The 12793-nt window shown below is 43.0% G+C and overlaps 1 protein-coding gene across 1 annotated transcript in view; it reads left to right on the forward strand.

The window, feature by feature from the left end:
• The window catches only part of COL22A1 (collagen type XXII alpha 1 chain), a 215430-nt gene extending 206138 nt beyond the window's left edge, over positions 1-9292 (forward strand). The window contains exons 56-63 of the mRNA XM_050892264.1: positions 1005-1076; positions 2852-2887; positions 3148-3192; positions 3495-3674; positions 5925-5991; positions 7406-7588; positions 7956-8033; positions 8988-9292. Of these exons, the coding sequence (XP_050748221.1) occupies positions 1005-1076; positions 2852-2887; positions 3148-3192; positions 3495-3674; positions 5925-5991; positions 7406-7588; positions 7956-8033; positions 8988-9175 (849 nt within the window). The 3' untranslated portion in view covers positions 9176-9292. The remainder of the gene's footprint in view (positions 1-1004; positions 1077-2851; positions 2888-3147; positions 3193-3494; positions 3675-5924; positions 5992-7405; positions 7589-7955; positions 8034-8987) is intronic.
• The last annotated feature ends 3501 nt before the right edge of the window (positions 9293-12793 follow it).

Below are 12793 nucleotides of genomic sequence, written 5' to 3' on the forward strand. Positions count from 1 at the left end.
CAGCCTTGTCTGGAAATTGCACTAATTTCCTTCACAATGTAGTGTGACAAGCCAATATATTATATTTCTATTTTGAAAAAAAGGAGAAGCGAGAAAGATGGCAATAAGGGTTTCTTTTCCACCTTCACCATTGCTGACTTGTAATCACAAGGTAAAACCTGCCAGGAGCCTTCTCCTTTTGCATCTGCTGTTTGACAGTGTCCATCCCAATTCACAGGGCTCATGCTTAAGCCTGCACACAGCAATGCAGCCCGGCCCCTCAAATCTCCAGGGCGGACTGCATACCCGAAAGCCACGTGCTTTGTGCCTGTCAGGTTCCTTGGTGCTCACTTTACACAAGATGGGCTTAAAATGAAGACAAGTTTTACTCTAAGAAGAAAAAGGGATATGTTCTGAGTTAGAAGGTAGGGGACAAAGTCGTGAAAGAAAAGGTTAAAATAAGAGTAAAAAAAAAATACCAGAAGTATACCTGAAATGGCTCTGTATCATGAACTGTCATTTAAGCTGCCCTGATCTGTAAGAAAAAGGGATAGTTTGGCAGAATATCACAAGAGATAAGTAAAAGGCAGACATTTCTTAAATTGAACCTGGAAATAAAGGCAAATGAGCAACTCAGTCGCTGTCTGTTGATTGTGTTCTCAGATTTGAGCAGCATGACCACCTGCACTGTTTCCCTGTTGTCGCCCATCACAGCATTTCTGCTCTGCAACACCCCTTATAACCCATGCAGCGCCAGAATAGCCGCTGAACATACCTCCTGTCACTGCTGTAATTGTCACTCCCTTTTCATCTTTTCACAGGGACCCCACATAGTTTATTAACAATGCAAGCATGATGTTTGCAATCTGCTTTTCTAAATGACTTTGTTCTTCCTTTCCTTGTCAGTTTTGGGAGCCCTGCTGCTACAGTGAAATTTCCCAGTTCCAATGTATCTGTAAATGCATGCTCTGGAAAAGAGATGTTGGAGAAAGGGCTGCTAGTGTCTGTCTCATTTGTGTCCTAAGGGTCCTAAAGGAAATAAAGGAGAAAACGGCAGCCCAGGACTCCCTGGCTTCATAGGACCCCGGGGACCACCTGTAAGTATGTCTGGGGATGGATTAGACCCACTAATTACCTGCTTTTAAATGTTGGACTGATGAAAATGGGACACGATCATCTTTAATTAGGTAAAAAAACATAAGCAGGAGATCTGACAGATCCAGAAGCCATATGCTTTTACTTCCAAAGGAAATTGGACCCCAAAAGTAGCATTTTTCATATGGACGGACATCCATAATCTCATTTACTGAGCTGGTACCTGTCAGTCAGCCCTGATAATGTGTGCATTAATCGGACTGGTTCAATAGTCTTCTTAATATGGGTATGGGGTATTTAAGTTCTCAGACTATATCTCTGCATGAACCCCTGAAGGGCTAAATAGGGAAATTTTAAGTGCTGGTAATAATATAGGTATTTCTGATATTTGCTCTTCCAAGGAAAATTCCTTTGTTACCAGCAACAGAGGTACATTGCAATTAAAGCATTCATATATCTCCCAAAGTGATCTAAAATAATACCTATACACGTGAAAATATCATAGCCTTGAAATCCATTATCTTTAGCCCTTCCAAGACAAGTAAAATATGTTACATTCCACTGGAAGGATGGAAAAGGTGAATGTTAGGTAAATATTTTTGTTTCTAGCTCTGTTGTGGCTTAAAATGAGATTTAAAAGGTTTTCATGTGGATCTAGCAGAGCTGAATCTTCCACAGAAGAATTCTTTTTTTCTTCTTTTTTTTTTTTTTATGGTTGGAAAGGGAGTTTAATGATGAAAAGAGGAGAAAGAAATATTTCTCTGGGAAATTAAATTCAAGCAGCAAATGTGGTGGCCATTTAAAACTGAAGTGGCCCTAAGGAATGCTCAAGGGAGTCTGATGCTGCCTAATTTGGAGCTGATGTGATCACACATCCGTGATTAGTTACATTACTCATGCATACATGTATAGATGCTAGCACTGTTGAAGATGTTATCTATGTTTCCAGGTTATGGGAAAAATACCACCTGCATGCACACATTATAGATATGATCATGTGTGTGGATTGTAAATGGACTCTAAAGATGAATGTTTCCATTCTTGATATGGGAAAGCGGGCAGAATTTTAGCAATAACTAGTTTAATGTTTGTTTTGCTTTATTAGTGCACTTCAGGACTGCAGTGACATTTTTTTAACTGAAATGCTAAAATGCAAAATTGTATTGCCTAATTATCACATTGTAAATGCAGAGTATAGAAAAAAATCCTAATAGGGTGCTTGTTCAAATTGAGATTATTTAATATAGTTCTGAAATACAGGCAAACTTTCAGGCTCAAACTCGCTTTATCACTGGCTCTGTATCCATTATCTCAGCTGGTGTAATACAAGATGGTACCTCTACTTAAAAAATTTACTTCCCTTACATCTTTAGGCTGTTATGGGTATAACATTGACGCTGCTTAAGCTAAACCAGCCCAAGTAAAGTGTATGAAGCTTTGTGAAATGTCTGTAAGAAAAAGGAATAAAACGTATTGAAAGCAGGAACACACTTTCAATGAAACATCTGTCCTGCTCTCAGCTGGTTTGTTAGAAATGACTTTCTGTTCTTTACATTTACGTGGTATGCAGCTTCACTAAAAAATGCTTTCTAAATAGTAGGATGTGTCTTTCCAGGAATGACCTACAGCAGTAGGATAAGGATAAATCATCCAAACCTGCTGCTGTGTAGCAGAAAACTTGGGCTCTAAACAGAAAGCAAGACTTGTGGTTATTAGGTAGCGTCTTTCTTCCAACTCCTTGCAGTGTGGTGCTAAATTCACTCTCTGTATCTCTCAGGGAGAACCAGGAGAGAAAGGTCCTCCCGGAAAAGAGGTAAGTTAAATTCCCAGTTGTTTCAAAGTAGGACTGGTGTCTTGGGGAAAAAACATCAAGGAAGCTACCTCGGTTGCCACAAATTGATTTTTTTCTTGAATTGTTGATATTTGAGAGCAAACAGGGAGCTCTCAGGAATCTGTGGGACTAACAGGGAAATAAATTTTCCCCAGGTCACAAGAATCATTGCAAAGGCATGTGTTTTATTATTTACTGTTATTATGGATAGCTCTTTAATGCTCACCCTTATTTTGTTGCAGGGTGCACCAGGGAAACCGGGTGAAATTGGCTCCAAAGGAGAGAGGGTAGGTTAGAGAATATTATTAGTTATTTCATTATGTTGAAATAAAAAGAGCTATTTTGAGTTAGGGGCTGGGGGAAGGGGTCATTCAAGAGTGAAGTGTGGCTTGTAGAGATCTGCCGTGCTTCCCACCCTCCAAGCCCTCTCTTTAATCATTCTCCGTCAGTAATATTTTGTGGATCATCTGTAATGCACCAGATGTTGTGTTCAGTAACTTTGCCAGCTCAGCTGTTCGTGTTTTGCTGTGCTTGGAAATCAGAAGTTTGCCTCTTATTTTGTGGTGGTAATGTCGTTTTTTTCACTTAGGGAGAGCCTGGCATCAAAGGTGAAAAAGGCCCTCAAGGACAAAAGGGCCCTCCAGGTGATCCTGGGATACCTGGTCATAAAGGCCATCCAGGACTGATGGGTCCCCACGGACCCCCAGGAGACACTGGGCAAGTTGGACCTCCCGGTCCTCCAGGACAGCCAGGATTTCCAGGACCTAGGGTAAGATTGCCAGAGAAGGGCTTTGTACAGTAGTTTTACTGCCACAGTGTGTGATCAGAAAAGTACCTAAGATTACAGTAAGGCTGATAGAAACCGGAGCAAGTGTGTGTTATAATGGGGGGGCAGCGTTTTTATCTCTTGATGCATAAAAAGGAGAGCTACAGCATATCTCAGGGAAGTGTTGTGGGGGTGTTGGATTGAACTTCAGGAGAGCTGAGCAGTCCAGACCTATAGCCAGGGCAGCCAGTCCCTGACACCTTATACCCCTAAAAGCCTAAATGAGGTCACGTGACTATGGCCATGGGTCTGGAGTCTGAAAAAGCTTCTTTCTATAAGGGTATTAATGTGTAGCATTTAATCCGGAGGTCTTATGCCTTCCTCTGCTGCTGGTTGTTATGAGAGAAAAAATGCTGAGCCGTGGAAAGGTCACTGCTCTATTCCTGGAAATCCTGGAGTCAGCTCATCAGAATTCATGAAATCCTATTTTTGTTTAATATTCTCTCTTTTTTTTTTTTTTCCCTAACGGGAAACGATCTTGCTACTTACTGAGAGTGCCTGAGGGTAATGTATGTAGAAGAATGAGAAAAACTACCAACAGTAGTGAAGCCGCTATGCCCATTCTGAGAATGAATTTGAGATTACCTCAGAGGGGAATAAACAGTGAAATAATCTCTGATGTAAAAGCTGGGTAAATTTTAGACACAGCATTTCTTTGTGTGTCTCAACAACACAGAGATTTGATGAAATCCAGTGATGATTATGGAGACCTACTGCAACTAATAGGGTTAAAACTTGACAAGATAATTTTTAAGCCTTCAAAGTATGTTCCACAATCATGTTTGCTTACTGGGATATTCACTAAGAGCCATCACAAATGGTTAGTACTTAATGACAAAATTGTTTCTTTTGTCACCAACAAACACATCTTTTTCTCATGCAAAATTGTGTTGGGAAGAAGGCAGCAAATAGACCAACTCTGTACTTACCAGCAATGTTATTGGCTAAAATTGAAATGTGTCTTAGCTATTTAATAAAATCTCCATTTCTTAATGAAGAGTAACTTCTGATTCAGAAGACCTCACAAGGTTTTTATAAACATAGAGGACACAGGCTGCATCCTTGTATGTTAAAAGCATAGGTGTGAGGGAAAAGGAACACTTTCATGCAAATAGCTCATACACAAAAGAATGCAGTCTTTAGGTTGACCAGAAGTCTTTTCAAAACTGGCAGAAATTCAAACAATAATTTTACCTAAAAAATGGAAAGTGTATTTCAAGTGAAACATCTCACTTCATGATTTACAAAGGAAAACATTTGATCTTGCTGGTTCAAAACGGTTTATTTTTTACATATAGCTACATTTTTTCTTTTGAGTTTATGCAAAGACAAGAGTCTGGTTACCCTAAACCCACTTTTTTTATTTTCTTGGAAAGCCACAACCTAAAAATTCTCCTTCCACCTACCAAAAATGCTTTCATCATTTTTTTAGTTGCATCATCCAGAGATGCTGTTCACGTAGCTTTGAGTTTTGACAGCTATTACAGCTGTTCAACAGCAACATCGCACAAAAGAGGTGAGAGAGGAGAGGAAAGATACTGTCCCTTGGAGGCTGGGTAGGGGACCAAGGCCAGGCAGCCACATCCCCTGTCTCCCTTCAACAGCTGGAAATCAGACAGAACCTTGTACTCGTTTGGAAGAATGGGTATCAATCATATGCGTAAACTGGCTTCTGTTCCCCGAGATAAGGCCTGTTGGCAGGCGATGCATCCAGTATGAGTGTTTATAGCAAGTCTAGATACCCACTTTAACTACCCTGGGGGCACGCATGCTTCTCTCTGCAAGGAAACGTGCAACGCTGAAAAAGGAGGCAGGCTATGATCTATGATCTAGTAGGGCAGAGGATGTCTCCTGATTTGATTTCTACTACTTCTCCTATGAGTGTATAGGAGGGAGATTTTCTCTAGGGAGGAGATGGGGACAGTGTCCCAACTGTGCCTTCTGACCAGGCTCCCTGCTTACACCTTTGAGCCCATGGCTTGCCAGCAGGTTGGGAATTGTGGATGGTTTGAGTCCCTTTACATTCTTCTTTCAGGCAGTCCCTGCAGCCCTGTGTATGCTGTGGGTGATGAAATGCAACCCACTAAACCCTTTGTGGAGGGTTCAATTTGCACGTCCCCTGGCTGTGATTATTATGTCTTGTTATTGCTGTGATTATTATGTCTTGTTATTGCTGTGATTATTATTCTCTAGGGGGAACCCCCATCTCTAGAGACTTTGAGAAGGCTCATCCAAGAGGAGTTAGCCAAGCAGCTAGATGGTAAGTAATCAGCTCTGGGAAGCCCAAAGATGTATCTGAGAGTATGAAAGATACTTCCCATAGCTGTGGTGACACCTGAACCTCTCCTGCTTATGGAAGGCAATGTTGCAACAAGCCTGCCTGGAAGGAGGAATGTGTAAAATGAAATGTGCTTAGCAAGCTTTACCGTTCCCCAAGCTTGGTGTTCCCAGCAATAGCGCAGAGGCTTTCTCCCTTCTTCAACCCAAGGCCAGGGCCTGTGGTAAGCACCTCATGGCTTTTTGCTACCAAAACAGTTTTGCTGCAGATTCGTTCCTGCAGATGCCTGGGCTAAGATGGTAGGACAAGAGAAGATACAAATTAAAACAGATTAATTTGGGGCCCTGGAAGAGAAAGTAGTCAGAGTGGGACATAAACTTGCTTTTGAGGTCCCAGCTGGAGGAGAAATGTTCCTGATTACTGACTGTGATGTTTGATACTCATCAGTATGAGAAGAGGGAGTGGAGTGGATGCGGGCTGCTGCTTCTCTCAAAGTACATGAATTGCAGACCACTACTGACCCAGTCCCACTACAGGGAGATGCAGAGCTGTAGTGCTTCTTCTCACACAGCTTTTGGAGCAGCTGAGACATAGCTGCAGGCGTCTTCCTCTGTGCTAACGATCATGGTTCAATGGAGTGATTTGTTTGAAGGATTTTATTTACACACTCTCAGACTTCAAATTCCATGCCAATCTAAAAGCATTCAAGCTTTTGGATCAATGAAGAGAAGACAGAAAAGCCTTCTCCCTCCATTCTGTAGGATGTTTTTGTAATGCTGAGTAGGTCTTATGAGCTCTCTAGGCTGTTCAGGGTCTTAATATGGAAGTGGCAAGCAATGTGCCTGCTTGGAAATCGGAGAATATGCTGATGCAGGCACCTACCTTAGTTACAGTTTCTGACCTCACAGCCAGAGATGGGTACACTAGCTTTAACTCCACATGTGTAACAGCCCAGAACAAGAAAAGTAAGCTTTCTCCCTACAGAGCAGCCATGTAGCATCTTGCTCTGTGTAGCAGAAGCAGTGGAAATAGGCTCTTCTTTTCAGAGCAGCAATGATTCCAGTTTGACAGAAATCCACCAGCTGCACAGCTAAAGGAAGGGACTTTTCAGATCCTTGGTGGACAAGGAGCAGGGGATGAGAGAAGTGTTTAGGATTAAGTATGAAATTTAGGAGAAGTTTAAAGCTACTGAGAAATGAGGTTTAAATAATTTAGAGAGGGTCAGGGATGCACCATCATGGCTTATGGGGAAGGATTGTGTGGGGACAACAAATGGGTGGCCCTGAAAAATTGATCTGTGACAATACTTGGACTTTACTGGGCCACTGGTTCTGGTTCTCCATCATTTGGAGCACTGACCTTCTAGTCTAACAAACCCATTTCCCTCTCTTCACAGCAAAGTTAGCTTATCTCCTGGCTCAGATACCACCTGCACATGTAAAAGCATCCCATGGCAGACCAGGACCTCCTGGTCCCCCTGGGAAGGAAGGACTCCCAGGAAGATCTGGCCCTCCAGGAGAGCCTGGCCGGCCTGGACAGACTGGGTCTGAAGGGCCACCTGGACCGATCGGTCCCAAAGGTGAGTGAAACTTGGTGTGTTTGGGCAGTCCGATAAAGGGATGTGTCCACCACACTTTGGCATTCACCTCTCCTGCTAGTAGCATCTAAGTGGTCCTCAAAATGCATGTGTTAGAAGCAGCATCAGTCTGTTGAGCCAGAGGTGGTAAATGTGACCAGCAATTGCTGGTATGTTCCACCTCTGGCCAGAATTGGAGCGGGGCGAGTCTTCATTCCCACTTAACATCCCATCTCAGAGGACTGGCCACAATTAGGAATTATTTTTAGCAAATATATTGGCTTCAGTGTGGATGGAAGACCTATGGTAGTATTCTTTAGTTCCGTAGATCATGCTCATAAGTTAATTAATTTTCTTTCCCTCTCTACAGGAGAAAGAGGAGCAAAGGGTGAGAAAGGAGACACTGGCATTGGCCAACGAGGGGAAATAGGTCCTCCAGGAATTCCAGGTGTGTTTATTCAGAACATCCCACAAAACATGTCACTCAGAACTGCTACAAGGACACAGGTGTCTGCCATATTAGACAGACGATCAGGATAACATAAATATGGCACACACAATTTCTGTAGAAAGTGGCCCAAAGGGAAGAAATAGATGACTAGCATCATATCTGGCCACCTTTGTTTCCTCAGCCTGATTGACAGGTATAATGATCCATCTCAGTAACAGCTAAGTTAACTGACCTTTGGGACAAATCCAAAGTGAAGCTTTAATTACTAGATACACTGTGAAATGTCCTATCTGCCCTTGCCAGAATCTTGTGACCAAGCTGAACCCAGAGATCCAGGCAGCTTCAGATGTTATAAAAGGTCGTATCCAACACCTGTGCCTCAGGCATACAGCTCGTGCTTTACCTTTGCTGACAAAGAAGCAGCAAATATATTTTGTTTCTAATTTGAAATTAAGAGCCATTGATCAGTTTTGCCTTCACCCTGCCTTGTTGGGGGAGGAAACTATGGGAAGCCTTCATAACTCCATGGTCTGCATTTGGCATACTGGCCCTGCATTGCCGTAAAATAACGATGGACCCACTATGCTTCATACAAATGAGTTATCTCCCAAAGTTGGCTCTTCCCTCAAGCTTTCCCATCCTCACCTCCTCTCTATGAGGACTATATGTCATTAGTTGGCTTGTGCAGCTGCACAGCTTCAATGTGGTGATAGAGGAAGAGCAGCCATAGCAGAGTTGTGCAGCCCAAGGATGCCATAGAGAGTGGAAATCTTTCTTTCAGAGGAGACACACTTGTCACATCCTTGTAGATTCATGCTAGCCAGACCCAAATCTGTGGAAGCTGATGTCTGCATCCCAGTTTGGCAGCAAAGCCATCTGCTGTGATGTTACGCCGTTGAGTACTGCACCCTGGGGGTGTCATTCACCAAGGGCATTTTGTTTTTATTTTAGGCCTCCCAGGGGAGCCTGGCTATGCCAAAGATGGGATGCCAGGACCACCCGGCCCTCCAGGCAAAGCTGGTGTGCCTGGTCTCATGGGTCCACAGGGACCTCCGGGAGCCAACGGACAGTGTGACCCCACTCAGTGCGCTTACTATGCAAGCCTGGCTGCCAGACCTGCCAACGTCAAAGGGCCCTAGCATGCAGGGAGTATCCCCGGACTTGTTTTTAAAACTTGAAATCATCATGCCTGCCAAGAGCTCTCAGATGTCTTCAACTGTGCTTCTTTCGTGGGAGGCCTTCTAAAGCCAACAAATGCTGCCGGTCGGTCAGATTATTTTTATGAATTATAATAATTATTATTATTATTATTATCTTTGATGTGATATGTGAATTTGTTTTTGTTTTCTCTAACATCAGGGCATATTACAACATTAAAAATAAGTGGTTTTTTCCTCTTTTGAAGAGCATACAGTATCAATGCATTGTGTAGCTCTTTATGCAAAACCATTCTGATGCCAAAATTTTTGTCTGTTATCTATCTGGTTAATTCTTTCCAAAGCTTTACCCCTCATCCTTGAAACTGAAATAAAATCCTGCACTGTGCAGCCCAGGGCATTAACTGAGACACACAGGCTGATCGCAGGATTGTTGGTGCTATCTGCCATCCACATGGAGGGGAGGAAGGCAAAGCCATGCCAAAGCTGGGGAAGAGGTCTCCAGTACATTCAGCTCACAATGGACAGACAGTTATGAACAGCCAATGTGTGTTTCCCAGAAATTCCCTATTAAATTTAATCTTCTTCTGCCCATAAGTGAATCTGTATCCTGTAGGTGCTACTTTTTATGGGACCATGTGGGATCTCACAGTAAGGCCTAGAAGAGACTGCAGAGATGATCTAAACTTCCTTGCTGCTCCCTGTCCAAGAACTTCAGTACTCGGAGGGTTTGGTCCTACCGGATGGAGCTTAGCTTCCTTCTGTCAGGGAGACGCCTCTGCAAAAAGCCACGATGCTGTCCTCCATCAGCTCAGGGATGCCAAATCCCCTTTTCATTGTCAGCACAGACACAGCTCCCTACCACTGCTTCACCCAAAAATCAGCCAGAGCAGCATAGAAAACCACCTGGCATTAGAATCTCAGGAAGCCAAGTGTGACCCAACTTCACCATTTTGGATGATCCGCTGTGATTATAACTTGGCAGGGTCGTGTTTTAGAGGGTAGGTGAGAAGTCGCAGGCTGGTCTAGGAGAAGGTTGATCTCTGATGAAAGGGTCAGAACAAAGGGGTCTTCAGAAACCCAGAGGAAATTTTGTTTGAGGATGAAAGCAAAAAGTCAGACACTGTCCCTTTTCCTCTATCAGCTAATTGCCAAAATCAACTTGAGAATGTAAAGAGGGGATGGAATCTGAGAAGACCTTCACAATAGGCCATTTGTGAGTTTAACCCTCTGATCAAGACAATCCCAACCACAAAGGTGTGGATCTGAGAGGTGATCAGGCCTCGGATATCTGTGCCAGCCAGCAAAGCAGCTGCATTTTCAAAACTCTTCTGCACAAAGCAGTTTGTATTGAGAGATCGGAGTAATGAACCTGACACAGGCACTAAGTGCTGAACGTGTTTGGAAATCTCATCAGGTCTTCAGGAGACAGAAAAGATGCACCCTGCCCTGCTGGCACATTTACCATATGGCATGGTGCTTCCAAGCTGGCTAAGCTGAGCATAAGCCACAGCTGTCTATAACCACCCTAGAATCAGACCCCACTGCTAAAGTCCAGGGATAACCATTTGCCAGCCTTGGAGTCTTTTTCTCACTGAGTAGCAGATAAAATTTGCCTCTGCTTTACTGAAAAATTAAATTAAATAACATGTTCACATGCCAGGGTTAAACAAAGTCTTTACTGTGTAGCTCTCAGTGTGCTGTTTTTGCTATTTCCTATGCAAATAAACTCTTTGATTTGATTTTACTGTGTTTCTTGCTATGGAAAGATGAATCAAAGTGAAAATATCGTGAAACGAAAAGCTTAGCACTTTTAAGTAACTCTCAATGGTATATCTGTTACTGTACTGCATCTTAGGTCAGCTTGCTATATTTTAGTATTAAGCAAACATGTTGATCACACTGTATTTAACAGCACCATTTTTCCTAGTCCAGGCTGAGTGAGATTTCATCCCTTCAGTGGTGAGGCAGAACAGGTTTTCTACGCAAGAGATAGATACCTCCCAACATGGCATGAGACATTGTTTTGAATAAATGTGATGGCAACGAGCAGGTTTTATGGAGGCCAAACATGTTAACTGGGCCATGTTATTGTGACATTTAATTCCTGTCATGACGGTGACTCCTCAGCCTCTGTAGATTATCTCTCATCATGCGTGTCTGCATATGCCATGCATGGCATAGACTTTAATACACTCTAGTGCACCATGCGAAGGGTAGATACATAACAATGTTCTGTTAAACAAATTTCAGGGTCTTTCGCCCCTGTGAGATCATAGAATCATAGAATAGTTTGGATTGGAAGGGACTTTTAAAGCTCATCTAGTCCAGCCCCCAATGGGTGAGATGGTGCAGTGGTATCCAGTTGAAGGAGGTGTAGGGGTTTTTTTGGATAACCCTTTTCATTTGAATGTCTGTTGGAGCCATTGCCAAGAGTCTGTGTTAGGAACATGAGGGACACACCTGTATCTTTAATAGCAATTAAAAGATCTGCATGGGTTAGGCACAGACTACGGCTCTGCAACTTCTCCACCCGGAAAAGGGGATGCAGCCTAATTCCCTTTGCTCCAGCATATTCCTTAGCATATGGTTGTCTGTTCAGTCTGTTCCTGGAGACACCCCAGACTGTCTCTGTGCCCTGAATTCAATGGGTGCCATTTCCCTGCCTGTTCTTAAATCTCATTTTCTCTCCAGCCAGTTAAATGGCATTTACCAAGCATAATTTGTCTCTAGTGAGAGGAGTACGAGACACATGCTGCAGACCCAGATCAAGACCTATGTTTATAGCCACCCAGTTTCTATAGGTATAGTCATCAAAGGGAGGCTTCTATAGCTGCCACCTCTTACGGAAGCAAGCCCTATGTGCATGTACCTAAAAAGTCACCTGCAATAAAAGGTAAGAAAGGAGGGTGTATTGGCAGGATTTCTGCTCTGCAAGCTCAAACACCAAAAGCTGCAACATTTTTTGCCTCAGTCTGCTCATGAGTATTTCCAGTCTTTGGAAAGGTGGCCTGAGATTACTTTCCAAATCAGATCTGCCATCTGGGCAGATGGTCAACCTACAAGTACAGCCCTGGGCATGGTCAGAAGCTGCCCTCCAGAAAATGCAGATGCCTTTGTGCCTGAGCAGGTGACTGGAAGGTGACAAGCAGACGTGTATTGTCTGTCCAGCACCTTGCAAGGTGACCATGCAGGCAGGAGGTGGCAGATAGGGCAGGGACAGTGCTGATGGCCTCTCCTCTGACCGCTCTTGAATACGGAAGGGCTGCGGCTTTTGCGTCTCAATGTTCCTGTCTCTGCAACAAAGCGGTTGGTGTATCACCATAAAGTCTGTTCACTGAGTCTGAGGTTTAAACCCAGGAATATACTGATATTTTTGTTGGATTTTTTTTTTTTTTTGGCTGATCCTGTGGTAAGAAAGGTTATACTATTAAAATTGCATTAGAGAGCCAGACAATGTATTATTTACATATTAAAAAGGTGCTAATGACACATGGGTTTCAAGGCATCACTGTGGGTTGTTTTTTGTTTTGTTTTTAAATCAAGTGTGTAAATTATTGCAATTATAGCAAACAGACCATTATTCCATTAAAATTTTTG

Source organism: Gymnogyps californianus, chromosome 2 (assembly GCF_018139145.2).
Source record: "Gymnogyps californianus isolate 813 chromosome 2, ASM1813914v2, whole genome shotgun sequence".
Lineage (NCBI taxonomy): Eukaryota > Metazoa > Chordata > Aves > Accipitriformes > Cathartidae > Gymnogyps > Gymnogyps californianus.